This window comes from Mirounga angustirostris, unplaced genomic scaffold (genome assembly GCF_029215605.1).
Source record: "Mirounga angustirostris isolate CCGP_5_RB_7025 unplaced genomic scaffold, mMirAng1.0.hap1 SCAF_15, whole genome shotgun sequence".
Lineage (NCBI taxonomy): Eukaryota > Metazoa > Chordata > Mammalia > Carnivora > Phocidae > Mirounga > Mirounga angustirostris.
The window spans coordinates 11,770,468-11,797,456 of NW_026991723.1; the positions used below are offsets into that span (position 1 = coordinate 11,770,468).

Consider the following 26,989-nt stretch of genomic DNA (forward strand, 5'->3'; position numbering starts at 1 on the left):
AAGCCCATGCTCTAAACCAGCTCTTTCTAGGTTAGCGGTTCTCAAAAGTGTGGTCTGGAAACCAAATATGGCCTGGCTGGGAACTTGTTTAGACATGCATACTCCTAGGCCTCACCCCACACTGACCGAAGCAGAAACTCTGGGGGTGACCCAGGAATATGCTTTAACAAGCCCTCCAGGAGTTTCTGATGCCCTAAAGTGTGAGCACTACTGCTGTGGGTCTATGCAATTCAGTAGGAGGAGGTTTGGCTGCAGCTGTGAGCTCCCTACATAAGCTTTTTTTTTTTTTTTTTTAAGATTTTATTTATTTATTTGTCAGAGAGAGAGAGAGCAAGTGCAAAGCAGGGGGAGCAGCAGGCAGAGCAGGCAGAGGGAGAAGCAGGCTCCCCACTGAGCAGGGACCCCGACGTGGGACTCGATCCCAGGACCCCGGGATCATGACCTGAGCTGAAGGCAGAAGCTTAACCGACTGAGCCACCCAGGCGGCCCCCTAAGTATGCTTATAGACTGGGGAGACAGGACTGCAGAGGGGCTCCCAGGTGCACAGAGGTAAAAGTTTTAAGTTTTCACCTTCAGCTGGCTTTTCTAATCCCATATTATGGGGTGAGTCCGTGATAACTCTGAGGGGCCAGAATTGGACATAAGGAGTGTCACCAATAGGGTGGTCAGTTTAGGGGTGATATAACTGCCAATCTGGAAAGAACATGAACCAGGGTTTATTATATAGTATTCATATTTTGTTAAATGGGAAATCTTTTTTTTTTTCAAGATTTTATTTATTTGTCAGAGAGAGAGAGCGCGAATGCAAAGCAGGGGGAGTGGCAGGCAGAGGGAGAAGCAGGCTTCCCGCTGAGCAGGGAGCCCTATGTGGGGCTCAATCCCAGGACCCAGGGATCATGACCTGAGCTGAAGGCAGATGCTTAAGTGACTGAACCACCCAGGTGACCCGGGAAATCTTTTTAACAATATAAATGATAAGTTATAAAATATTTTATTATTATTTTTTTAAGATTTTATTTATTTATTTGGCAGAGAGAGACACAGCAAGAGAGGGAACACAAGCAGGGGGGAGTGGGAGAGGGAGAAGCAGGCTCTCCGAGGAGCAGGGAACCGATGCGGGACTCGATCCTAGGACCCTGGGATCATGACCTGAGCCAAAGGCAGACGCTTAACAACTGAGCCACCCAGGTGCCCCAATATTTTATATTATTACTATACATTATATCAAAATAAATACAATTATAACTTAGATATTCATTAAATTTACTAGTGTTTTATTAAATATTATTACTATGTAAGATTTATTTTGTCCTTCCATCTCCCCCTTTTTTAAAGATTTCATTTATTTATTTAAGACAGAGAGCACAAGCAGGAGGAGGGGCAGAGGGAGAGGAAGAAGCAGACTCCCCACTGAGCGGGGAGCCTGATGCGGGGCTCCATCCCAGGACCCTGGGATCAGGACCTGAGCAGAAATCAGATGCTTAACCGACTAAGCCTCCCAGGTGCCCCCTTCCATCCCTTTCTTTTTTTTTTTTTTTTTAAGATTTTATTTATTTATTTATTTATTTGAGACAGAATGAGAGAGAGAGAGAGAGAGCACATGAGAGGGGGGAGGGTCAGAGGGAGAAGCAGACTCCCCGCCGAGCAGGGAGCCCGATGCGGGACTCGATCCAGGGACTCCAGGATCATGACCTGAGCCGAAGGCAGTTGCTTAACCAACTGAGCCACCCAGGCGCCCCCTTCCATCCCTTTCTAAATAACACTGTCATTTGTTTAAATCTTTTCATCTATATTTAACACAGAAATGGTCCATTCATTCTGCTTAACACATCTTACAGGTTACTAACTTACTATTTACATTCTACATGTCTTACAAATTCTGCTAGGGTTTTAAAAGCAACATACTTCCTCAGTATCTATGTGAAATAAATCTTAGGAGTTTCAGCCATCTGATTTTTTTCCTTGTCCTCTGTAACAGTTTTTTTTTTTTTTTAAGATTTTATTTATTTATTTGAGAAAGAGAGGGAGCATGAGCGGGGAGGAGAAGGAGAAGCAGGGAGCCTGATGCGGGGCTGGATCCCAGGACTGTGAGATCGTGACCCGAGCCCAAGGCAGCCGCTTAACCAACTGAGCCACCCAGGTGCCAGTCTATACCAGTTTTTTAAAAAGAACTTTAAACAGAAGTATTTATTCAGCAAATGATAGTATATTCATACAAATGGAATATTGTGCAATTAGAAACATGATGATATAGATCTATATTGCTGTGAAAAAAGTCAAGCAATATTCTTACGTGGAAATAAAAGTAGCAGAAGTGCATGCCTAGTATGGCCCCAGCTGTGCAAAGTTGTATATGGTATCAATATGCTTACCTGCAGAGAGGTACCTGGAAGGATGCTCATCTAGTTTAGAATAGTAGTTTGCTCTGAATGGTGACAATGTAATTCTATTTTGCTAATTTTTTTTTTTTTTTTTGAGAGAGAGAGAGAGTATGTGAGCATGCATATGTGTGCACAAGCCAGGAGAGGGAGAGAGAGAATCTTAAGCACTCTCCACACCCAGGCAGAACTCCATCGTATGACCCTGAGATCATGACCTGAGCCGAAATCAGGAGCCTGATGCTTAACTGACTGAGCACCCAGGCGTCTCGTGTTTTGCTAATGTTTTAAGATCTCCTGTGTGGTTTGGGTAAATAAGCAAGTATCATGTATATAAAAATAATTGAAATACAAATGATATGTGTATATGCAAATATATGTATGTAAATAAATATAATAAAGAGAATGATGGGACCAGATCCTTTCTTTTGCAAACCAAAGACAGCATTTTGCAAATGGAGAGAATTATTTTCTGACCTTCTGAATGTTTTACCTGCCTTCAAAATGGTAATCTTTCTGTCTTGTGTCAGAGCATTAAAACAATGTCCCTAAGGGCGCCTGGGTGGCTTAGCCAGTTAAGCGGCTGCCTTCGGCTCAGGTCATGATCTCAGCGTCCTGAGATCAAGCCCGCACAGGGAGCCTGCTTCTCCCTCTCCCTCTGCTGCTCCCCCTGCTTGTGCTCTTGCTCACTCTCTCCTTCTCTCTCTCAAATAAATAAATAAAATCTGAAAGCAAGCAAGCAAGCAAGAATGAAAGCCAAACCTCCCTGATAATGAGCCTCACTTGTGGAGGGGGGGGTGGTACATGCTCAAAACATCCGTTCCCCTGCCCCTTCTCAGACCCCTCTGAATCAGCATCTCAGGGAGGGACCTGGGAGGTCTCAGGTAATTCTTGTCCTCAGAGAAATTTAGCAGAAGTCCCACAGGAACATAAATGTTGTGAGCCATATCTTCAACTTGGGTTGCGCGCCTCCTGGAAGTGCCTTTCCCAGGCCTGGCGTCCTTTGTTTCCAAGACCCGCACTAATTTATGACTGCCCTGGAAAGCTATCTGCTTGCAATGTTTTTCTAAGGCCCCTTTCAGGTCTGAGAATTCTCTGAAAATCTAGGAGACTCTTCAGCAACTTTAATCTGTGCTGATCAGGGATACCGAATTCTTCAGACTAGAGGGCTCTGGTGATAATTTTCTAAAGCAATTCCCGTGTTGCCAGAGGCCCCTCTGGTTCCCTGGAGGACCCGTGTCCCTTGCAACAGTCCCCTGGGCCTCTGTCACCTCAGGTTCCCTCCCTGCCCAGTGAGATGAGGATCTTTTTACGTGGTCCAATTTTTAACCTATTAAAGTGTTTTTTCTTAAAGTACTTGTTCAGGGAAAGGGTGCTGTGGAGTCCAGTTAGACACTAGATCACATTTCTATCAAGGATTCTCATTAACTAGCTCATGGCTGGAGTCAGATGCATTTCGGGCCTTTACCTTCTTTCTTGTCTTTTTTTGAAAAAGAACTTTTTATTACTTTTATGTACAGAAGATTCAACAGCATACACTCAGCCCAGTTTGGCGACCAGTTCTTTAGCCTTTGCCTTTTCCAACTTGGCGATGCGAGCCAAGGATGTTGCCTCCCCAGTGTCGGAGGATCTCATCATATCTGTCATTGTCATTGGTCCTGATGGCTTCCACTGGCTTAGCCAGAGAGCCTTTGTCTTCTGAGTTCACCTGTGTGATGGCGACAGTGGTGCAAGTCGTCCTGTGGGCCAGATGCCCCAGCTTGGCCTTCCCCTTGATAGTGCAGTAGGGAACCCCCATCTTATGACCCAGCTCAGTGGGATCCATAGCACGTGCAGTCCCTACCAGCTGAGCCTTCTTGTCCACCAAGGTGGTGACAGTGTTAACCCCAGCTCGAAGGACAGGCCACTTAGTGGGGACCTCCCCTTTGCTGGCACTTTCTTCTCAGCCTGGGCCAACAATCTCTGCTTCTTCTCTCGCCTTGTCTCTGGTCTGTACTTGTGGGCCAGCTTAAGCAGCCGAGGAGCTGTTTGGCGGTCCAAGGCCTGGGTGAGCTGGTTCATTGCAGGAGACACTTGCAGGCGTTGATAGAGAACAGCCCTTTGCCTGCTGCAGCCGGATGTAGAGGGGCTATTTGACAAAGCGGGTGAGGTCCCTTTTGGGTGAGATGTCCTGTCCGATGCCAAAATTCTTGGGCCTTTTCTCAGACAGGGGATTGACCACTGTCTTGGCCTTCTGCTTCTTCACGACAGAGGCTTCGGGGCCACCTTCTTCCCCTTAGCCTTCTTCCCTTTCGGCGTCTTGGATGGCCGGAGGAGAGAGCTGTGCAGCCTACCTTTTCAATATTGCGTGGAAACAGTTTCACAAACATGACTCCCCGACACTTGGTTCAGCAAAAAGCCTCCTGAGTTCTGTTAAAAGGCGCCGTGAGGAAGACAGCAGTAGCAACACCAAAACCCCACCGGTCCCTGACTCCGTGCAGTTGTCCCGCTGGGGCAGAGGCAGTGAACACGGGCCGGAGAGCACTGGGGAGGATGGGCTTCGATCCAACAGACCTGTGTCTGGAATCTCCTCCGCTTCCTACCTGAAGGGACCTCATGCAATAGCTGTTTTCCCCTCTCCAAAGCAGTTTCCTCATCGGTAAAGCATGGCAATAATACCAAATACCAAATACGGAGGGGGACGCTGTGAGGACTTACATGAAATGAGCTAAAATAGTGTTTTGAAACATTTCTGGCACATAGTATGTGTTTAATCCATCTTTGTTTATCAGGGTTTCTGTTTTTTTGTTTGTTTGTTTATTTTTTTTAAGGTTTTATTTTTAAGTAATCTCTATACCCAGCGAACTCAGTACCCCGACATCAAGAACCGCTCGCTCACTCCAAGGACTGAGCCAGCCAGGCACCCCCTGTTGGTACTGGTTTTTAATGGAGGGTTAACAAGTGGCATCTGGAAAGAGTGTGGATTTTGTATACTCTGCAGTGTAAACAGAAGTTCAATAAACCCCACCTCTGAGGCCCCAGGGCACCCTGCCAGGAGGGGAGGATCCTCCAAAGTGTGGAACACTCTCCCTGGCAGGGCCTGTCTGACCAAACTGTGCTTCGAAAGGTGCTTCTAGGATCTCCAGGCCTGGAGCTGGATTATGCCCTGTCTCGACCCCCTGTCCAGCAGACTGAGTGTACCTTGACCTTGCCTGCCAGCCTGAATGCACTCAGACCATCCCCATAAACGTCCTGGGAGCCTAGCAGGTGAGCCTGGCACCACGAGGTCGCCTACTGTCTCCCCAGCACCAGGCCAGTGCCTCCTCAGACACGTCACCCATGCGGCCCACAGCTGACTCTGAGGTGCATCACCAATTCTCCTGTCAGTTCTGTGGCTAGCTAAACCCATCATGCCCAGAAACATTGCCAGGAGGGGGGAAAACATCGGGAGGAAAAGCTGGGGTTTGGGATTTGTGTCAGTGGCCGAAAGAGGAGAGGGTGAATTGAAAGCCGCCATCCACTGAGAACTGAGAATTTTCTCCCCCGACAGTCTGATGTTTTTATCACTTTGGCACTCACTCCTTTTCATCTTTTCATTGTAGTAAGAACAACATCCTTGCCAATGTCTTACCAGTAGTAATAATAACAATAAAGTTAAAAAGGGAGAGCCGTGGATACTAGGGTCCTTTGCTGTCTTGGGCTGTGGTTCCTCTCCAGGCTTCCCTTAGCCCAACCGCACCACCCACCACCCCCACCTTTTCACAACCCTGCACTCTGCTCTTGGAAATGTCCGCTTCACGGTAAGCAAAACACTCAGCTGGACTCCGTGTCCTTGCTTTAACTTAAATTTGACTCTCTCCTGAGGGCATCCCTTTCTGGTTGCCACCTCTAGGGATGCTTCCAGCTTTAGATAGAGAAATCTAAGCAGAAGCTGGCTCTGTGGTCCAGGCAGAGAAGCTCAAACAAAGGCACTAGGGCAGAAATGCGCCTGGCAGGCTCTCGAGAGCAACAAAGAAAGGCCAGTGTGGTTCCAGGATATGCGCTTGGGAGAGAGCAGGATGAGCTGAGTTTGGAGAGGGCAGCAGGTTCGATTCGACTTGGAGGCTGTCTTAACCAGCTTGTACTCTGTAACAAAACGCCATAGACTGGGTGCTTTGAACAACGGGCATTTATTTCTCACAGTTCTGGGGACTACAAAGTCCAAGATCAAGGTGCTGACAGATTTGGCTCTCGGTGGGGGCCCTTCTCCTGGCTGGTAGGCAGCTAGCTGCCTTCTCCGTGTGTCCTCACATGGTCTTTCCTAGGAGTATGAGCCTGGAGAGAGCTCTCTCTCTTCCTCTTACAAGACCACAAATCTCATCATGAGGGTCCTCCTCTCATGACCTAATCTAAACCTAATTCCCTCCCAAAGGCCCATCTCCAGATAGCACCACTTTGGGGGTTAGGGCTTCAACCCCTTTTGGGGGGCTGGGAGGGACACAAACATTCAGCCGTAACACAGGCCATGACAAGAAGTCTGGATTGGTGACATTTTGAGGGTTTAAAAGGATAGACTTATGGGCGCCTGGGTGGCTCAGTTGTTAAGCGTCTGCCTTCGGCTCAGGTCATGATCCCAGGGTCCTGGGATCGAGTCCCACATCGGGCTCCCTGCTCGGCAGGAAGCCCGCTTCTCCCTCTCCCACTCCCCCTGCTTGTGTTCCCTCTCTCGCTGTGTCTCTCTCTGTTAAACAAATAAAATCTTTAAGTAAAATAAAATAAAATAAAAGGATAGAGTTATGAGATCTGATTTGCCTCATGAAAAGATCATTCTGGCTGTTGGGGAGGATGGATTGGGAGCGGCAAGGTTGAATACAGGGAGATAGCAAAGAGACAAGTCCTGGAGGAAGAGAAACTTTCTAAAATTAAAACATAATTAAAAAAAAGATTATTTATTTATTTGAGAGAGAGAGCAAACTCACAAGAGCACATGAGTTGGGGGTGGGGCAGAGGGAGAGGGAGACAGAGAATCTCAAGCAGACTCCCCGCTCAGCATGGAGCCCGACTCGGCTCAAATGTTCTCGACCCTGAGATCATGACTGAGCCGAAATCAAGAATCGGACGCTTAACTGACTCAGCCACTCAGGCACCTCAAAACATGTAATTCTTTATCAATTAAAATACTAATCTCTTAATGTTTTGGAAGTGTCTTTGGAAACTCACTACTGAAGATTTTTTGGGCTAAGTTAATCTTTACTCTTTAGATAATCTTTTAGGGATAAATATGTAGAAGAAATATTTATCCTGTGCTCATGAATATTTTTGTTTTATTCAATTTTCTTTTTTTCTGTCAATATCAAACAGAATTTTATTTACTATTTTTAAATTAAAATAGCACTGTAATAAGATCTCATTTTTGTTTAAATTATTCTGGTCTCGAACCATGAGAGACTATGGACTCTGAAAAACAAACTGAGGGTTCTAGCCTGGTGATGGGTATTAAAGAGGGCACGTTCTGCATGGAGCACTGGGTGTTATACGCAAACAATGAATCACGGAACACTACATCAAAAACTAATGATGTAATGTATGGTGATTAACATAACATAATAAAAAAATAAATTATTCTGATCTCTGGGGGTAGTCTTGTAGGTAGCCTTTTATCTATATCTGCAAATGTCTGGAATGTTCACCTAATGTTGAAGCTGGTTGTTAGGATTTTAGATGCTTTTTACATTTCTTTGTGCTTTTCTGAGCTGCTTTGAATATGCTTTTTAATGAGCATCTTATTTTTTTGTAAAAACTCACTGGTCTAAAAAATGAACAAAACTAAAAATAGTTTTCTTAACTATGGAACAATATAAATAGTGTTACACCTCAGTTTCCTGAACAGAAGAATGGCTGTGTGAAAATGGGCATTGCCCTCTGAGACACTAACATGTAGATAAATGGACATTTTGGAAAGTGGCAAACGAGAGACAGCTTTCTGCTCTTCCTACATAATATTAAGAGATTCAGATAACAATCCTGAAGACAGGGACTCTGCAAAGTGCTTGTCAGTGAACCAGAAACATAGCATTTCCAAACGTAAAGCAAGAGTCTTGAGCTGCCCAAAAAGTTGAGGTGAACCTGAGAGGTTTTCTTGTGGATCATCATGCATTCATCTGTTTGTTTGCAGGATTCCAAGTGCTGGAGACTAGCTTGAAAATAATTTGCTCTCTCTGCAATGTGTACAAACCTATGACTGTTACACTTGAAGTGGACTTCGTTCCATTGTATCTTATTTCTAGGACCATCATAGATCTGGATGAGGAGAATCTCAATCCGAAGTCTGTTTTTCCGTGGGGCTTGGGGGTCATGAGGGAATATATGGTACTAGGCGCAGTTCCATCATACACAGGTATCAGTGCTTTCGCTAGAAACTTAGGAGTTGGGATACTTAGGGTAGCTAATTACCCTGACCCTCTCCTGCCCACCCCCCCAAAAAGAGAAAAGTACTTTAACAAACTTTGAAAGTGAGCAAGAGTAGTATTAAATAACAGAAAGTAAAGGCATGAAGGGCAGAGCAGAACTTTCCATGCCTTTCTCCTGGATGTTATTTTAGGGCCTATGGCAGGTGCTGATGGAAGAGTCTTTTAAGTGAACAAGCACGGTTACTGGGATGGCTGTTTGGACTGAGAAGGGTGGGAGAGGCCAGCAGAGAAGAGGCCACTGCAGGGGAGGTGAGGGCAGGCCAGGCCGTTTCTCCTGAACGGTGCCCCTTCCTTGGGCAGAGTGTTAACTGTGGCCTCCGCATGTTAGTCATTCCTGTACTTGGTCACCTCTCCCGCCTTATCATCATTTGTTTACTTGGTTATGTCTTCATCACGCTGTGAGCAAGCCCCCCAGTATATATTGTCTTTGTCTTCTCTGTATGTGCCCCAGGGTACATGGGAGGTGTTCAAGAAATGTTTGTTGTGGAAAATTGTCTCTATGATTGCAGTCAGCCTTTCTGTGTGCAGGCCAACTAAATTGCTCAGTTACCCTGTCAGCTTTTCAATGTCAGATCCCTTTGTTTCCACTTAATGACACTTTATAACTATACTGCAAATATATATGTATATATACACATATACGTGTGTGTCTATATGTCTATGGGGGTGTGTGTGTGTATATATATATGTATATATCCAAATTTCAATATTCTTGAGGAAATTTGATGAAAAGTGTTTAGTTTATCACATTGATTTGAAGTCTTCTGACCAACTTGTTACAAAGATCTTATACATTGTGATGCATACTGAAAAGTATTGAAAAACTGTCCATTACACAAACAACATGGCACAAACAATAACTACAATTTGAAAAGAGAAAGACACACAGTCCTATCCTGTCATCAGATCATGTTCCCATTTGCTTTCCAGTTCGTTTATGTTTTTCATAGTTTCTTCATTGTCATCATAGGGTAGGTAAGATTTGTGTTTTTTGTTTTTTTTGTTTTTAAAGATTTTATTTATTTGAGAGAGAGAGAGCTCGTGAGCGTGCACAAGTCAGCGGGGAGGGGCAGAGGGAGAGGGAGAAGCAGACTCCCCACTGAGCGGGGAGCCGATGTGAGACTCAATCCCAGGACCCTAGGATCATGACCTGAGCTGAAGGCAGAAGCTTAACCGACTGAGCCACCCAGGTGCCCATTTGTGCCTTTTTCATTGGTTACTATATCATTATTCTCCTTGTTGCTTGACAGACTTGTAATTTTAAAGGACAGCTTGCTATGCCAATTCAGTTGATCCGCTGTAATTCAGGAGCCCTCTATTATTGGACATTGATGTTTCCATCCTTTGTTATCATGAATTGGCATCCAGTGAAGTGCCTCACCTACCAGTCAGCCACGGGAGTCTGACCTCCAGTCTCATCTTCCTACTGAAACAGCTCTGGCCAAGATGAGCACTGGTTCTCTTCTTGGTGAGTGTCTTCTGTTCTTACCTTAACTGACCTCCTCTTTGGTGTCTGTTGTTGGCTATTTTCCCCTGCTTGGAAATTCATTCTTCCCTTGATTTTGTGGATACTGCTCCAGAGAGGTTTTTTCTTCCCTTTTCCTCTTTGGTCTCTGCTCAGGGGATTTGAGCTTGCCCCCTAATAATTGGCATTTCCAGAGATGGATCCTATCTTTTTTTTTTTTTGCCTGTCACAATAAAGGTTATTATGAAAACAGGCTGGATGGGTCCTATCTTTAATCCTCTGCTGCCTCAATCTACATAGTGTCTCTGAATAGTCTCATTCTCACTTCCTCCCCTGACCTCATCTTTTTTTTTTTTTTAAAGATTTTATTTATTTATTTGACAGAGAGAGAGACAGCGAGAGAGGGACACAAGCAGGGGGAGTGGGAGAGGGAGAAGCAGGCTTCCCGCGGAGCAGGGAGCCCGATGTGGGGCTCGAACCCAGGACCCTGGGATCATGACCTGAGCCGAGGGCAGACGCTTAACGACTGAGCCACCCAGGCGCCCCTGACCTCATCTTTCTTGATATATTGACAATACTCAGATCTCTTCCTCTATCCCAGAGCTCTCTACCCAAGTACTCAATGACTAGTGCATAGTAGACAACTGAACATCTCCACCTGCATGAGCCATAGCCCTTGAAACTCAATCAGTCCTTAACTAAACTCACCTTCTTTCCTCAAGCTCCTCCCAAGATCTGCTCCCACTCCTGCATTCTCTGGTAAAGATACTGTCATCTATTCAGTTAAGCCAGAAACCTGAGAGTCACCTTAGACTCACTTCCCTCTTCCTTACATCATTTGTAATCAGGCAGTCAACCAGCCTGATGATTACTCTCCCTTAATTTCTCGAGAAGTGGCTCCTTTTTGTCTAACACGGCCTGATAGCCATGTCATCTCTCACCTGCCTTCCCACAAAAACACATTTTTTGTTGGTCTTGTCATTCTTATTGACACCCCCCCCCCCCCCCCGCCACATTCATCTTCCTCCAGAAGCTGACAGAGTGATCTTTACAAAATGCCAATCTAATCCCACTTGTACTGTGTTCATAGGAGAATACAGCCCCTGCCTGCCTGGGCAACCTCACTTCCTGGCACTGAAGAGCAAGTCTGTGGTCTCTTCATTCCTTGTTTCTCCACTTGTATTTATTCCCTTCACCTGGAAAGCTTTCCCCCTTTCTGTCTCACAAATTCATTCCTGTAAGCAACCCCACATCTGGAAAGCCTTCCCTGAACCCCATCTGGGTGAAGAACCCCTCCCAAAAGTTCCCTGAGTCCCCTGAGCTTTCCAGGAATCCCAGCACTTACAGTTTCTTATTATTTACTGGGCATCTGCTGTAACAGACTGAGCTCCCCAAGTTGAGAGCCTAAGTCTTTTATCAGGGGTCTGGCTTGATAGAAGTGGGTCAGTGATTGATAGAATTTCTTCGGAGAAACAAATTCTAGGAGCGGCGTTCAAATGTGCAACCCATATGTGAAAAATATGTACTATGAATTCCTTCTCCAAAGAGTTAGTATTTATTTATAACTGCCACCAGCAATGCTAGTGTACTAACTGAATCATGTTTTTCAACAACTATTTATTGTTAATCTGTGTCAGGCACTGTGTCAGAAGAACAGTATTTCCAGCATACAACCATTTCAGTATTTGGGGCAGTGCAGTCCAACAGAACTTCCGGCAGTGGTAAAAATACTCTGGATCTGCGCCGTCCGCGACGGTAGCCACTAGCTGCCTGTGGCTACTGAGCCCTGGAAATGTGACTAACGTGACCAAGAAACTGAAATTTTCATTTCCTTTAATTTTGGTTCATTTAAACTGAAATGTATTAAATACCTGCATGTGGGAAGTGGTTATCGTGAATCATGGACAGTGCATCTCTAGAGAGAAAAGGAAATCATTCAGCAGATAGTAGTGCTACCTTCTGGATTCCTTTCTTCCTTTTTAAATGCTAATGAAGCTCACATCACTAAGGTGGGACCAGTTCACTCAGGCTATCACTGTTACTGTTTGTCGGCACTACCTAATTCGGGAAACATTTTTTAAATTGGTGCTTAGGTCAGGAGAGTAACACCTTACATCAGGAATACTACCCAAACATCTGGGTCTGGAGACTTGAAGGCAAGTGGGAAATGTTACTCACAATGCTTTTTATCCAGAGGCATGCACTTAGCTACCCCAAAGGAGGCCAGAAGCCTAACACTTTCAGAGCGGCATCTGCTGGACTTGTTTTTCCACATAAACTGCCAAACTTGTTTTGATTAGGCAGGAAGTGAAGCAATTTTTCAGGGAGAGAGCCCAGCATCTGCATCTCGTCAGCGGCTCAGACCAGACCTTTTATCTCTTACTTTCCACTTGTGAGCCTAGGCCGAGTTTTGCTTTAAGAGAAAGCAATTTTAAGGGAAGAGCAAGGTGGTCCGCACTTCTTTCTCTTACAACGTGGTTCCCTTAGATTTCAAACCCCAAATTATATTTTTAATCAGTGTACCTGTTTTGAGTCTCCGAATAATTTACATGCCCCTAAAATAAGGAAGCTTTTACTTCTCTTGTGCAGTTCTTTGTACATAGGACTCTAAAACGAGTAAACGTACTGAGTTGAATTAAATAAATCCTACTGGCTAAGCATTTGTGACCTACTGGTAGCTTTTAAAATGAGAGGGGTTCCGGTCTTTATTGGAGTTGTTGGAAATGTGCCGAAGAGAGAACCTGGAGTATGTTTTCCTCAGAAGTCGTGTTTTATTTAGCACCAACATCCCAACACCCTCGGAATTCGGGTAATCAGTTGTTGAGCTGCGAAATGTGGGGTACACTGCCGTGTTTGTGTTGGCTTGCTGGGCAGGCCTCTAGGCAGGGCAGAAAACTTCGGGGTTTCCCCTCTTCTTCCTTTCGGAAGAGAGCCAAAGAGGCGCCGCAAACCTCTCCAAAGAGTGTTCGTACCGGATTCGCAAGCGACCTCAAAGAAGAGCCCCGGGACCGACAGGCCAGCCTCAAACCTCCAGCTCCTCTGCCGGCGCTTCCCCCGCGCGCGCCCGGAGCGGGACCTGCCGGCCCAGTGCGCGCCGCGGAGCGAACCATCGCGCCGCCCGGGACGGGGGGTAAGGCGTGGGGGCCGCGGGCCGCTCGGACCGCGGCGTCCCCTTGCCGCCGCCGCCGCCCCCTCCCGCCCCCTGCCGGGAGTCGCCTGTGAAACGGCCAGTGGCGGGGGCCTCGAGTACTGGGCCTGCGAGCCCTCCCCGCACCCCCCGGCCGCGCGGGGGTGGTAGCGGCCCATTTGAGAGTTTCCCGGGTCCGGCGGCCGGCGCAGAGGCGCTGCGCTCCGGCGGGGGGTGGGCGGCGGGAGGAGGGACAAAGGGGTGCGCCCCAGGGGCCGGCCGTGCCGCAGTCCCGGCTCCGGGTCCGAGGACTGGTCCGCGGCGCCGACAACGAGGAAGAGCGGAGCCCAGGCGGGGCTTGCGCCCGAGATGCCGGTGCGAGGAGATCGCGGGTTTCCACCCCGGCGGGAGCTGTCAGCTTGGCTCCGTGTAAGTGCCCTCTCGAGTCCGCTCGGACGGGAGAAAGGTCTCGGGGAATGAGCGTGGGAGCGCGCGGTGGGCTTCCTGTTGGCGGTAGGTAGCTGCTACTCTCCCACCTGAACGTGCGGCCGAGGGCGGGGGGTGGATTTCACCCGACCCGGTGGTGGCTCATGGCCTCCGCGGCTCCTTGATCCTTTTCTCTTCTCTCTGAAGTCACTTTTCAGAGTAAGTCTCCAGGAGGGAGGGGGAAACCGTCCTGAACTCTGTCCTGGATCTCTGCTACCTCGAAGGCATCTCGTCCTGCCTGTGGTGTAGCCTGCTGCATGCCTTGGTGTTTTCTCTGCTTCAAACCGCATACTTTTACTTGGTGCAGAGTTAAGGCATGTGTGTGTGAGACAAACTGACAACTCTTTGGAGACCAGGAGCTTCATTTTCCCTTTTAATCAGCTGCTTCTGTAATACCAGTAAAAGTTGTTTTCAGTAGGGACTGGAGATGGGGTTCTGGAGGAAGCCACAAAAAGGGAGTGATGAATGAATGCTTTCTACGCTGGTATTATCTTAACCTGTCACCATTCCCTTTCTTTTATGTCTTCATTTGTCAAGTTTCCGCTTTTACACAGTAGTTGAAGTTATAAATAATCAGGGTTTTGACTACAGGGTTTTAACATTCTTGAAATGTGGACGAACTTGGGAGTGAATACTCCAGGGCTTAGTAATGGAATACAGCCTCCCACCTCTATTTTAGCTTCACTTCTTCAGCGCTGCTTCCCTGGCAGCTGTCTGGTCTGAGTAATAATGGTTGTGGTTTCCCTGCAGTTCCCAGCGGAGACTCACCCCATCATAGAAACTGCCCTGGGACTCCACACGCCCTCCCTCAGCTTGGGGAATCCTAGCAAAGGGGGAAAGAGGCCCTTTGCTTCAGAGCTTCTGGTGGTCTGTGCTAGGTGTGCTGACAATCATTTTGGGAGAACCAGCCCTGCTTTGTTAGAATCATTCCTGGGAGGGACGGTGTGTGTGGGTGGGTGGGTGGGGGGTAACATCTACACCCACACCTGGGAAGAAGATGTTTTAAGTGAGGAGCAGGAGTAGTTGCATTTGTAGCATTTAATATCCTGCTGAAGAATGAAATTTGACTATTCATTAAATTTTCCTCAACAGCTTCACTTCAGCGTGGGCAATACCCGTGTTAAAGACCGTGCCTCTGTTACACTGTCTTGTCGGAAAGCATGCACGTAATTAAGAATGAGTTCCAGTTAGAAATAAGGGTGCGATGCTGTGGCTTCTCCTCTCCGGGGAGATGGGAGAAGGGGCGCGTCACTCAGGCAACGGTGGCTTTTGAGGTGTTCCTTGAGCTTTTTCAGAGCTGCTACCGGATTGATGAAGGGGGATTTCTTTCCTTGAAATGGCTGCCGTCACCTTTTCATGACCACACAGCTAGTAACAAGCACCTCCCTACCTGCGGCGGTCTCTGTGGGGTACAAGATGAGCAAGACTCAGCGTCTGCCTTCTGAGTCCGTGAGAGCCGAGCATGTTAGACTGAGACTCTGGACTCTGCTGGGATACCTGTGGCTGGGGCGGGGGGAGGCGGGTGTGCGATACGCAGGCATACTCTGCGGGACAGAACTACGGGCCAGGTGGGGCTGCCTGGTACACCCTCCCTGTAGGGATTGTTTTGGGGAAGAAAGGGCCGCGTTTGAACAGGTACCTCACAGCGCAAGCCAGTGAAGAAGATGGGGCTAGGAACACGCCCACCTCATAGGGTTGAGTGAGGACTAGCATGAAGTGATGTTAGGGTGTTGGGCATGTGTGGGTGCCAGGTAAATGGGAGCTACTAATAAGAACCAGGACAGGTGCTGAAAGTTCCAAGGGCTGGGTCCTGGGAGGTGGTAGGATCTAGAAGTACAGGTAGGAGGTACTAGGTAGGTGTCTAGGCAGGAGCCGATGTAAACAAAAAGAGTTGCTCACACTCTTGAAAGGCCTTGAATGCCAGCAACAAAATTTGGTGGGGAGGGGGGAGTCCTAAAATCCCTAATGTATTAATGACTTGTATTTCCCTACAAAGAAGTGAACCAGTTTCCCAGTAAAAACTTCACCCCACCCCCTACACAGGGAATATTACTATTTTTGAGGCACTGAAATGCCTAAGACCAATGAGTTTTAACCTCGCCCCCCTGGGGAATTCCATTTGCAAGGACTTCTGCCTACATTTGTTTAACTTTTGATCTAATTCTTTGTACATTTACAAAAGGTTACAACCAGCCATTTATCTTTTGCAGAAGTGCCTGGGAATGCAAGGGAGATGTAAAAATCCCTGCAGTGACTTAAGTTTAGAAAGGGTTTCTCTTCTGAAGGTATTTTTTAATAGACAGGTGAGTTCCTGAAACTAGGCAGGGCCACTTTCGTCCTGTGGATAGTAGTACATTCTGTAGTTGACAAAGTCATGCAGATTGGGGCTGGGAGTGCCAGGAGGTGTGGGTGGCGGGGGTGGGGTTAAGAGGAAGGGTTAGTAATCACAGCTGAAACTTTCAACATACTCTTATTACCAAGAATATGAGGCATCAGGAATTCCTTGCCTAATCCCTAAAACAAATCCCATTAAGGAGTTGTGGCTACAGATTAATTTATCTAGGTTGAGAGCTGACTCCCTATAAAATGCCTCATTGATTAGATTCTGAGCAGTAATCAGGGGGCCAACAATTGTTGGCCAGATGGCCTTGGAGTAGCCAGCGTTGGTGTTGAAAGGCATTTTCCATTGAAGGTGATTTGGGATGTAGGCACATAGGAGGGTGTGACTGATGTGCCTGTGTGTTGGGGAGTACAGTTGGGGGGCAGAATATCTCACGTTTTACTGAGTTAATTTCTTGCTCCTAAATCCAAGGGTTGGGGTCAGAAACAGACTTAGAGGTCAGATTTAACACCTGTTTAGGGAGTTAAAAACGCCAGAGATTTTTTGAACTTCTCGGGGTTAAAAAAGAAATCTTCCCTAAAACTATTAATGGCCTACTTCAACCCCACAGGATTTTTTTTTTTTTTTTAAAGATTTATTTATTTGACAGAGAGACAGCGAGCGAGGGAACACAAGCAGGGGGAGTGGGAGAGGGAGAAGCAGGCTTCCTGCCGAGGAGGGAGCCTGATGCGGGGCTCGATCCTGGGACCCTGGGATCATGACCTGAGCCAAAGGCAGACGCTTAACCAACTGAGCCACCCAAGCGCCCCCCCCATAGGAATTTTTATGATGACCCTTGTTAGCAGAAGCCGGTATAGCTACCAAATTTATGTGGGTCTAAGGTGATATTACCATTAACAATTTTTTTTTAAGACCATGTAAGAGCAGTGTGAAAAAGTTTTCAGGCACTCAGTCCTAACATTAAGTACTGGCAATAGCTAGTTCCTGGTTTGAAGGGTACCTGGGAGATACAGCTGGCTAAGCTTGCACACCACCAATGTTACCGTACGCGAAGCAGAGCTTAGAGTTGGCAAGTGTCTGCTCTCACTCTTTTCAGCTTGATTAGGAAATGTACTTGGCCTCTCACTTCTAGAGCCCAGGTAGGCCTGCAGAGGCCTTCCCATGATGGTGATGGTTTCATTCTGTTTTTAAGGGATCTAGAGCCTTTATCATCCAGCGGCCACAGCATCCAAAGTTTCATCAGCCTTGATAACCTATGAGCTCAGAAGAGAGACTGTCGTATTGAAAAAATACCTGATATGTTAATTAAGCATTTTTTCTGCCCTTTTTTTTTTTTTTTCTGTTCCCTGAATAGTGTTTTCTAAAGTGTGCTACACAGACAGACTTACAGGTGGCACGTTACTTTTCAGTTACTGTGCATGAATACTGTACTCCAAGGATGAAAAATATAAAGCCGGCTACCAAATTCACTTATTTCCTAGACAGGTTGCTTAGAATGAGGCACAATAAGTATTAAGTAAAACAAAGAGTTTGATGTAGGAGAAATAAATTTGGGGGATGAGTGATACGAAAATAAGGGAAAAATTGTGAACACAGCCCTTGAAATCTGAGACTTGGTAATACTGTTTATAATATGAGTGTGATGTTTAGTTACGGAGAGCTGCCTGAACCTTAACCCACCTTCAGGAATGTCAGACAAAGTCTGCTGGTGTGAACCTGTGATAGGGTGGACAGAGAATGGAGGAAATACTTTGGCACTGCAGGGGGACAGCACTCTGCTATGGAGCACGGCTTGCTCTCCTGATCTGGCAGTGCTGGAGAAGGCAGAGAACCAAATAGCATCTAATTTTTTTTTTTTAATTTTTTAAAGGTTTAATTTTTAAAGTTATCTCTACACCCAACGTGGGGCTTGAACTCACAATCCCGAGATCAAGAGTCGCACACTCGAGTGACCAAGCCAGCCAGGTGCACCGAAATGCATTTGATTTTTTAAAAATGTAGCTTATGTTGGTCTGTAATGTAGGCTTTAAACAAGGATTGTAGTAGGAATTGGAAGTCTTGAGGTTTAAAAAAAAAAAAAAAAAAAGTAACCCTGCCTTGACCTAGAAAAATGAGCAATTGAAGTTCATGGTCATGGTAGGTAAATAAAACCAGAATAGAAGACATTTTGAGTCACCAAAATCCTTAATCTGTGTGTGCATGCACACCTTTTACGTGAAATCCTAAGCCTTCAGTTAATAACTTGTACTTCAGTTGTTTTAAATCCATGCAGATATTTGTTTAGTGCCTCTGCCAGATGGTTATAGTTAAATCAGGTCTTTAACCTTAAAAACGTAATGCAGTCTTTCTTAATCACTTATACACCTTGTACTTTTGTTTTGTTTTTAAGTAAGCTCTACCCCTCAACATGGGGCTCGAGATCAGGACCCCAAGATAATAGTTTGCGCCTACCCACTGAGCCAGCCGGGTGCCTCCCCACCTTGTACATTTTAGACCATTAGCAATATGCATTTTTGTAATGTTTATTTTGACTTTCAGGCTAATATTTAGCCTAATTAGAATATTCATGGCTTTTAGTTCCTCTTTGTCTTGTCCCAACATTGCATGTGTGTGGGAGTTGAATGCAGATGTTTTCTAAATTTTACCTATGTGCATATATAAAGACGGACTTCAGAATTAATTAATTAATAGGGCAGTTATTTTCTATTGTAGACTTTAATCAGCCATATGAATATATACATTATGTTCACAAGAAAAAAATGGCATCACCTTCTGAAACTTAATTATAGTATGCCTCATCTGATAGACACCGTGTATGAGACTAAATATATAGTTATATATTTATAGTTAGTGACAAGCCAGAGGCATTGGAGGGGGATATATATAATACATTCTGAGACAATTCTTGGGATAGTTAGTGTTCTTGGTAGGTAACAGTTATTAGGCTGTAATTAACAGATAATGATTAAAGTCCGGTTATATCTTTGCCATTGTATTAAAGAAAAGCTTTGGTAGAGATGAAAGAACACTGCAGATACTCTATATTTTGTCATTCGAGTTGAAGGTGAACAGGGGAAATAATGCTTTCTAATCATCAGTAGGAATAAATGAACTTTTCTCAGACTTGCAGCTTCTAAGACCTTCGTTCCTCTGAGGAGGAAGTAATGGTCCAAAGTGGCTTTGTTGGGAACCATCTTGGAGAGCCATTTCTTGTCACAGCAATAAAGGCAGTGTTGCAAGTTCTAGGTTGTGGGGTTTCTTTTATGCCTTATGTAGTAGAGCACACCTGAGACCCTGAGTCTGTGTTGGGAAGGAGGGTAGTGTATGCTCTCAGAGGCAGCCAGCTCATTCTCAGTCCACAGAAGACGGTTCGCAAAGATATGTGGCAAAAGCAGAATGAAATTATTTGAGGGAATTAATTAGCAAAAGTAACCATTTCTGTTTTTGAAAAGAATGACTCGTTTAGAAGGAATGTCCCTGTGAGCTCATTTTTAGAAGCCTGGTTCCTCCCTTACCCTTCTTCACTCAGGCTGAATCAATTTCCTTCTTGCCCGTGATTGGTTGGTATGCACATGCCAGTATTTATTAGAGCCCTTATCGTGTCTGCTCCATGCCTGTCACTTCCCGTCTGCCGTGAGCCCCTCCTTGGTCTGAGTCATCTGGGTAACCCCAGAAGCTGACAGGGCACCAAACATATCCACTAGGTTTACCACATTGAACCGACTGGATCTGGGGAAGGCTTCTGTTGCATAAACCAGTAAGAACTGAAGACTCACTGGGAACTCAAGAGTGGATTCCTGACATTTATATAGTGAGTGGATGGATAGTTTGTGAGTAAGGAAAAAACCTGCAGAGTTCTGACCTGACCTTTTCTGTAGCGGTGTATAAGCTATACTAATGAGCTGGGTGACTGCAGCTAAGGCCTGTAAATGGAGATTTCTTTATAGGGAAATGAGTAGTTGTATTTGAAGGCCTCTGAAGTCTTCTCTAGTGCTTAAGGTTCTTAAGTGGTTGGGTATAAAGCCGAGAGAACATTCTAAATAGTTTCTATTGATTCTTGTCGTCTTAAAGTGCTTTCTTGCTCCTTAAAAAACTTTTGTTTGTTTTCTTTTTGTTTTTGTTTCTTTCTTTTAAGAAGAGGTCCAGTGGATTGTCTCTGAAAGATACTTTTCTAAAGGACAAACTGAGAACCCAAGAGTGCCAGTAGTTGTTGAGCTCATGAAGTGCTGGGAAGATCTATTATTCAGTTGCCCCTTTAATAATGTACCACCAGTGTGTGCTGTATTCTCTTCCTTGCTCTGCAGCCCAAGCCAGTATCTGCAGTCATCTTGCATCGATTCTGGAGAATCGTTCTTTCTCTTTCTTCTTCCCCTCCACTCTTCCCAGTAAGAGCTGCCTACTGGGAGTCTCCAACACCCCCTTCTTTTCCCATGGACTTCTCTTTCGGGGGCCATACTGCCTGTAGCAGAAGCGAGGTAAGGCAGGCCCAGAGGTAGGAGTCTGGTCTTCACAGATGGGCTGAAGATAAGCCTCCTGGCTACTGCTGTATGCCCTCATTGTTCACTAACACGGAATCACTCACTGTCACTTGAGTTTTACCATCACTCAGGCACTTCTGAGTTTTTCAGCATAACTTGAGGCAGAGCACTTTGCCTACCTTGGATGGTCTGTTTAGTGTCTGCGTGAGTTTTAAGAGGGGAGAGAGATTTGTGGCATCTTAGACACCCATTGAGATTTTCCAGAAATGGAACTGGAAACATTTGTGCTTTTCCTTCTGGTGTTATTGTTGGAGTCTAAAAACAGGCAAACGGCAACACTGAAATAAAGAGGCACTGGGTTCATCTTGAATACCAGTGGCCTTCTTTCTAGCAGACCTAATCTGAATTTTAATCAGAGGTCTGGGAGAAATAATTTACTTATACTGCTTAAGCGCACAGTTTGCAGGTGTCTTTACCCAAGTCAGGAAGAAGCAGGAAAGGTGGACTCAATTTACCAAAGAACTGAGGTTTAAAAAATGTGCAGGAAACTGAGAAAAATTTTCCCATAGAAACAGTGGTATCCAGGGTCTGTCCTTGCAAACTTGTTTACTCATAATGAAGCTTTTTTTATATTGTTGTTTTTCTGGTGTTTTAATGAAGTATAACAGTAAAATGCACAGATCTCAAATGGACAGCTTGATAAGTTTGTTTTTGTTGTGGTAAAGCACATGAGATCCACCCTTCTAACCGTTTTAAATGCCACAGTTCAGTGGCATCTAGTACATGCACAGTACTGTGCAGACCCCGCTATCTGGTTCCAGAGCTGGGTGAACACTTAACATGAATGTATTCACTCCTGTGGTTACCACCTAGATGAAAAAACAGGACTTTCCATCACTGTAGAAGCTTCTCTCTTGCTACTTTCTGTTACCACCCCACCTCCAAGGGAACCTCTTTTCTGACTTCTGTCACCATGGGATAGTTTTGCTTGACTTTGAGAGGATCTGTATAAATGAGTCAACATTTTGTGTCTAGCTTCTTTTGCTCAACATAACTTCTGTGAGATTCATCCGTATTGTTATCTGATTCAGTAGTTCTTTGTTGCTGAGTAGTAGTCCATTTATATGAGTTATCACAGTTTGTTTATCCATTCTTCTCTTTTTTTTTTTTTTTAAAGATTTTATTTATTTATTCATAAGAGACAGAGAGAGGCAGAGGGAGAAGCAGGCTCCCCGCTGAGCAGGGAGCCCGATGCGGGACTCGATCCCAGGACCCTGGGATCATAACCCGAGGTGAAGGTAGATGCTTAACCATCTGAGCCACCCAGGCGCCCCTATCCATTCTTCTCTTGATGGATATTTAGGTTGTTGCCTGTTTGTTTGTGTTTTCCTATTATGACTAAAGCTGCTAGGGAAATTACCCACACTTTGCCTTGTGGACTTATGCACTCACTTATCTAAATTCCTAGGAATAGATTTGCTGGGTCGTATGTCGGGGATGTGTTTAACTTTCATTCTGTAACTGAAGTCAGGCAGACCTGGGTGTGAATTCCTTTGTCCTCCCACTTGCTTGCTTTACCTCAGGCAATTTACTTTCTTCATGTTCAGTTTTTCTCAGCTGTAAAATGGGCACTGTGTACCTGATCAGTCAGGGTTCGGTGAGGAAAAGGGACATCATTTTAGCTATTTCAAGGAGAAAGGAATTTAATGGAGAGCATTAATGCCTACAAAACAAGAGGCTGGACAGACAACAGCCAAGGGCCCACCACTGGCTTTCATATTTGCACCCCCGCAAGTTAGAAAGCTGCTGTGGTCCAGAGCCAGGACCTTGGAAACACCCTTCTACCTGCTCAGCCTCTGCAGCCCAGAGGTGACTGAAATGGTAGGGAGCTTAGTGAAAAGTGCAAAGCTCAGGTCTGGCAAATCCTCCTTGCCTGCGACTGCTGCTATGGGAAAAAAGAAAACAAACGGCATCTGCTTTCCTTCCTCCTCCTAGATCTTAAACAAGCACACCCTGTTGGCCAGGGGGCTGGGGGTTTCTGGAAGTAAGGGAAGAGGAGTGCCAGACAACAAGAAATGGGATAGACGCCTCCTGGGGTGGCACTGGTGACCTAGGTGGAAACTTACTAGTATCATCATTATGATGTAAGAACATTTGCCAAAGCAGTCCTATGGCCGCTTTAATGCACATTCAGAGTCTGTCCTTTGACTTTATAGTCACCTGCTGGAGGACGGATGCTGCTGTCAGACCTACCTGTCACATAATTGTTTCTCTGAAGGGCCTCAGCTTCTTCAGCTACTAATCTGTGATTCTAGGTACTTTTCTTTATGAGTAAGCTTAAGAAATTATAATTTGCAAGCCTACCAATTAATACAGAAACTGAAAGGTGACTTAATTCTAAGAACACTGCTTTGATGTATACTTTATGAAAATTACTGAGTGTTTTCTTTTTGAAGTCATTCTGATTTGTTAGTTTTTAATAAAGTAAAAGGTGATATATAAATCTTGTTAATAGGTGGGCTAAAAAGGATGTTCCCTTTTTCTGTCTTTATCTTTTGACAAATGAAATGGAAAGAAACTAGATTTTTATCCTATTTGGTGCCAAGAATCTCCTGCTGACAGCACATGCTAGTCTACTAAAACATTTGGCAATAGTGACTGTCCTGTTTCTAGCTTATATTATGAAATGTGAGCTGCACTCTACTGCTCTTGAGACATTTTCAATCAATTGAATCAATTTTTTACTTCCTAGGGACCTTACTATTACTGCTTTGAGGTGGGCTGCCCAAATGATTTATTGATTAACATTTTATTTTAGGCTTCTGTCTCTAGTGCTACTTCTGAAGGCTCCTTGCAGAAAAATTTGAAGTGAGAGGAACGCAAATATTCTAAGTGCCAAGATAAGCGTGACCAGTAAATTCATTTCAGCCACTGGCGTAGCAGTTAGAGTGAGCTGGCTCTTTGCAAAGCTCGCTTAAATTTGATTGTGTGAGAAATATATTGACAGTATCCCATTTTCTCTCTTTTTAGCCAGACTAATCCAGTTGGCCAGGGCTAACAATGGATGTCCAAACAGTTTACAGTGGTTAATACAATGGACAAAGGGTTTCACTGTTTGGAGAGTAGAAAAGAGAGCTGATGGGGAGCTTCTTAAGGGCACTGACCTAATTCACTCCTTCAACAAAAATGATAAAAATATATATGTATTCTGATCCAGGTGTCTATAAATATTTCAGCTAGTACTATTACAGCCTCAGGAAGGGCAGTGTGGAGCTGTTTTGTGTGTTTTGTAAAGTACAGCCTTTATTTTTATTTGACAGTGGCCTTTAGATTCTTTTTTTTTTTTTTAAATAAGCCAAGCTCTGGCATGAACTGATATTCCACGAAAGTTAGGGAATTAAGAAAGGCGGCTGAAATCACACGTCACCCTCCTCACTCCTGAAACCTCCTCACATTCAGGAATTTTAGTTATGTACTTTTTTAGAGATAAACTTCTCTGTGAGCCTTTCTTCTGTAAAATGTGGAGAAACAACTGGGTTAAAAATAAAGTTAGTTCAGGCATTGTGTTTATGATTTACTTTGTCCAGAAAACATAAATTGCCAGTGTTTTTGCTATTTATTACCACGAAATATTTGCAGTCAGTATGTACTGCCTCAAAGAATATCTCTCACCTATTAATAGAACAGGAGCAAAGGAAGAGTGCACACATCACTATGGGGTAAAAAAGCTTGGGCTTAGTTCTAAGTTCCAAGTAACAATTGCATTGTGGTTTTTTTTGTTTGTTTGTTTTAAGATTTTATTTATTTGACAGAGACAGACACAGCGAGAGAGAGAGAGAGAGAGAGAGAGAGCGAGAGCGCACAAGCAGGGGGAGTGGGGGAGGGAGAAGAAGGCTGCCTGTGGAGCAGGGAGCCCGATGTGGGGCTCGATCCCAGGACCCTGAGATCATGACCTGAGCTGAAGGCAGATGCTTAACGACTGAGCCACCCAGGCGCCCCAGTAACAATTGCATTGTTGTTTTAAGTGGTCTTTGAGTGTGACTGGATGATTAAATATAAATGTTGACCTGATTGGATTATGTCTCAGCCATAAACGGTCCTGAAAAAACTGCAGTAACCTAGCACTAACCTATCACTCTGGATAGTTACCATACATGTTCTTTTGGCTTTATATTTGGGATAATGATTTATGCAGTGAAATATCATAGAAACTGGGGTGCTGTCATATCTGTCTCTTTCATCTGTTTCAAGTTGGATATATTGGCTTTCTTTGTGTAGTCCGTGCTACATGGATAGTCCATTATCTTCCTAAGAAGTAACGTAAGCTTTTTGATTGGGATGAGCTTAATCAAAATGAATGCTTGGAAACAGAACTGCAAAAAAAGTCCTCAAGTAGGTCTAATCTAAATTTCAGGGCATATGTTTATCTTTTCAGAAAAGCAGGGTGTTTTCACCGGGGCCTGTGTTCTGCCAAGTGTTGGAAGGGGTATCAGTGTCACTGTTGGTGATTGTGAGTTCTTGAGAGCGGGTCTAGATCTTCGCTTTCCTAGTCCAGACAGCATAGTTGCTCAGGCAGTGGGGGAAGGTGAAAGGAAGAAGTGGAGCAGGTAAGTCTCAAAGGACTGAAATGGGATCTGCATGAGTGTGTATTTTCTCCCTTTTCTTACTGTATTCCCAACCCAGCAAAAAAGTATTTTGCAGGTGGCTTGGAGACTGTTGGAAACAGTAGCATTCCATCATTGGAGCAACAAATCTAAACTATGCGTTCATGGAGCTTGTAGAGCAGCTCTGACGCTGTGTCCTTGATTTCTACTCTGGGCATGTTGGGGGCAGGCTCACTCTGCTCGGTTCCCAAGTGCGCGGCAGAAGTCCTGATGTTTATGAACAATGCCGAGTCATGAGGGAGCCCAGGACACCAAGTGAGATGCCATGGGTTTTGCTCTGTACTGTTGGACTTCTCATAACTTCCTGTAGTGAAGTGAGGGAAGGAAGCGTGTGACTGACAGTGTTAGACCCTTGGTGCAGATCTCACTGACTAATCCTGCCCAGTTGGGGGTAGGTGTTAAAACATGATTTAATAGGTCAGGAAACTGACACAGAAATGTTAAGTAATTTGCCCCATGTCACACAGCTCATGTGGTAGGCAGGGCATTTGAGCCAAGGTCCACTTGACTAATTCAAAACCGGTAGGTTCTTCCAACTCCACCTGCCTCTGCTTTTCAGAATCAGATGGGCAGAGACATAATGGGAGAAGCTAAAGGCCCTGTGTTGATTTTTAGGAGTTTAAACATTATCATTGAAAGTGTATAGAAGTTTTTCTCTCCAGGGAATCATCATTAGTAACAATAATATATCGATTTTTTCTTTTTAAGAGCGAGCCCATGTGTGCAAGTGGGGGAGGGGCAGAGGGAGGGGGATGAACTCAAGCTGACTTCACGCCCAGGGCAGAGCCCAGTGCGGGGGCTTAATGCGGGGCTTGATCTCTCAACCCTGAGCTGAAACGCTGAGTCGGACGCTTTAACTGACTGAGCCATCCAGGCAACCCCACAGTAATATATCAGTGTTTTTAAGAGATGTTTTCATTTTTCAGTGACTTGTGTTCATTACTGTATGGGACCTCAAAGACTCTAAGATAAGACACAGCCTTATGGGGAAGTAGATGATATAAACAACTAGCTAAAACCACAATTTATTATAGCAATATTAAGAATATGTTTTGTCTGTGAGAGTCTTTCTTCAAGTCCACAGTCTCTAGTTAGAAATGACTGTTATCCCACCAAGCTCCTATCAACTCCCCCCAAAAAAACGCCCCACAATTGTTAATGTGAAGAAAAACTTCTTGTGGCTACAAAGCACATGGGTTGTGGAATTAGAACATTTTAGACTTGCTGCGTTTGGGAATTTGGCTGTTACGGGTCAGAATTCCATCATAAGTTGCCTGAGGATCAAAGTACATCTTTTAAAACATCACATACCTCCAAGAAGTTTAGGCTAGCAGATACTCACACTTTCTGTGAAGTAGAACAGTAAGTTTTCTTTTAATATGTAGCCAAGACCATATGCATGGATATAGTGAAAATTTTGATTGAGGATCAAGATAGAGTGGGAATTTTGGAGTTAGAGCATTTTGGTGGTGGAGCAGATTATAGAGTGCCATGTGTTCGTTCACCTTTGGACAGGCTGGGGTAGGAGGATGTTGAAAACTGGAGCAAACAGCCCAAGGGGTAGAAAGAGCTGGGAAGCCTCTAACTATAGACGTGATGTTTCTTTCCAATTTCCTCCTGGA

At 44.9% G+C, this 26,989-nt stretch overlaps 1 protein-coding gene across 5 annotated transcripts in view; it reads left to right on the top strand.

The window, feature by feature from the left end:
- TJP2 (tight junction protein 2) overlaps positions 1–26,989 on the top strand; it is a 126,734-nt gene that overhangs the window by 34,779 nt on the left and 64,966 nt on the right. Inside the window, exon 1 of one of the 5 annotated variants that reach the window (XM_045882225.3) lies at positions 13,652–13,827. The exons of 2 other annotated variants lie outside the window; for them this stretch is intronic. In XM_045882225.3, the coding sequence (XP_045738181.2) occupies positions 13,768–13,827 (60 nt within the window). In that variant the 5' untranslated portion in view covers positions 13,652–13,767. Of the gene's footprint in view, positions 1–13,651; positions 13,828–19,836; positions 20,037–26,989 lie in introns of those variants that run through there. 2 more of the 5 variants (XM_045882223.3, XM_045882224.3) reach the window with 2 other exon arrangements.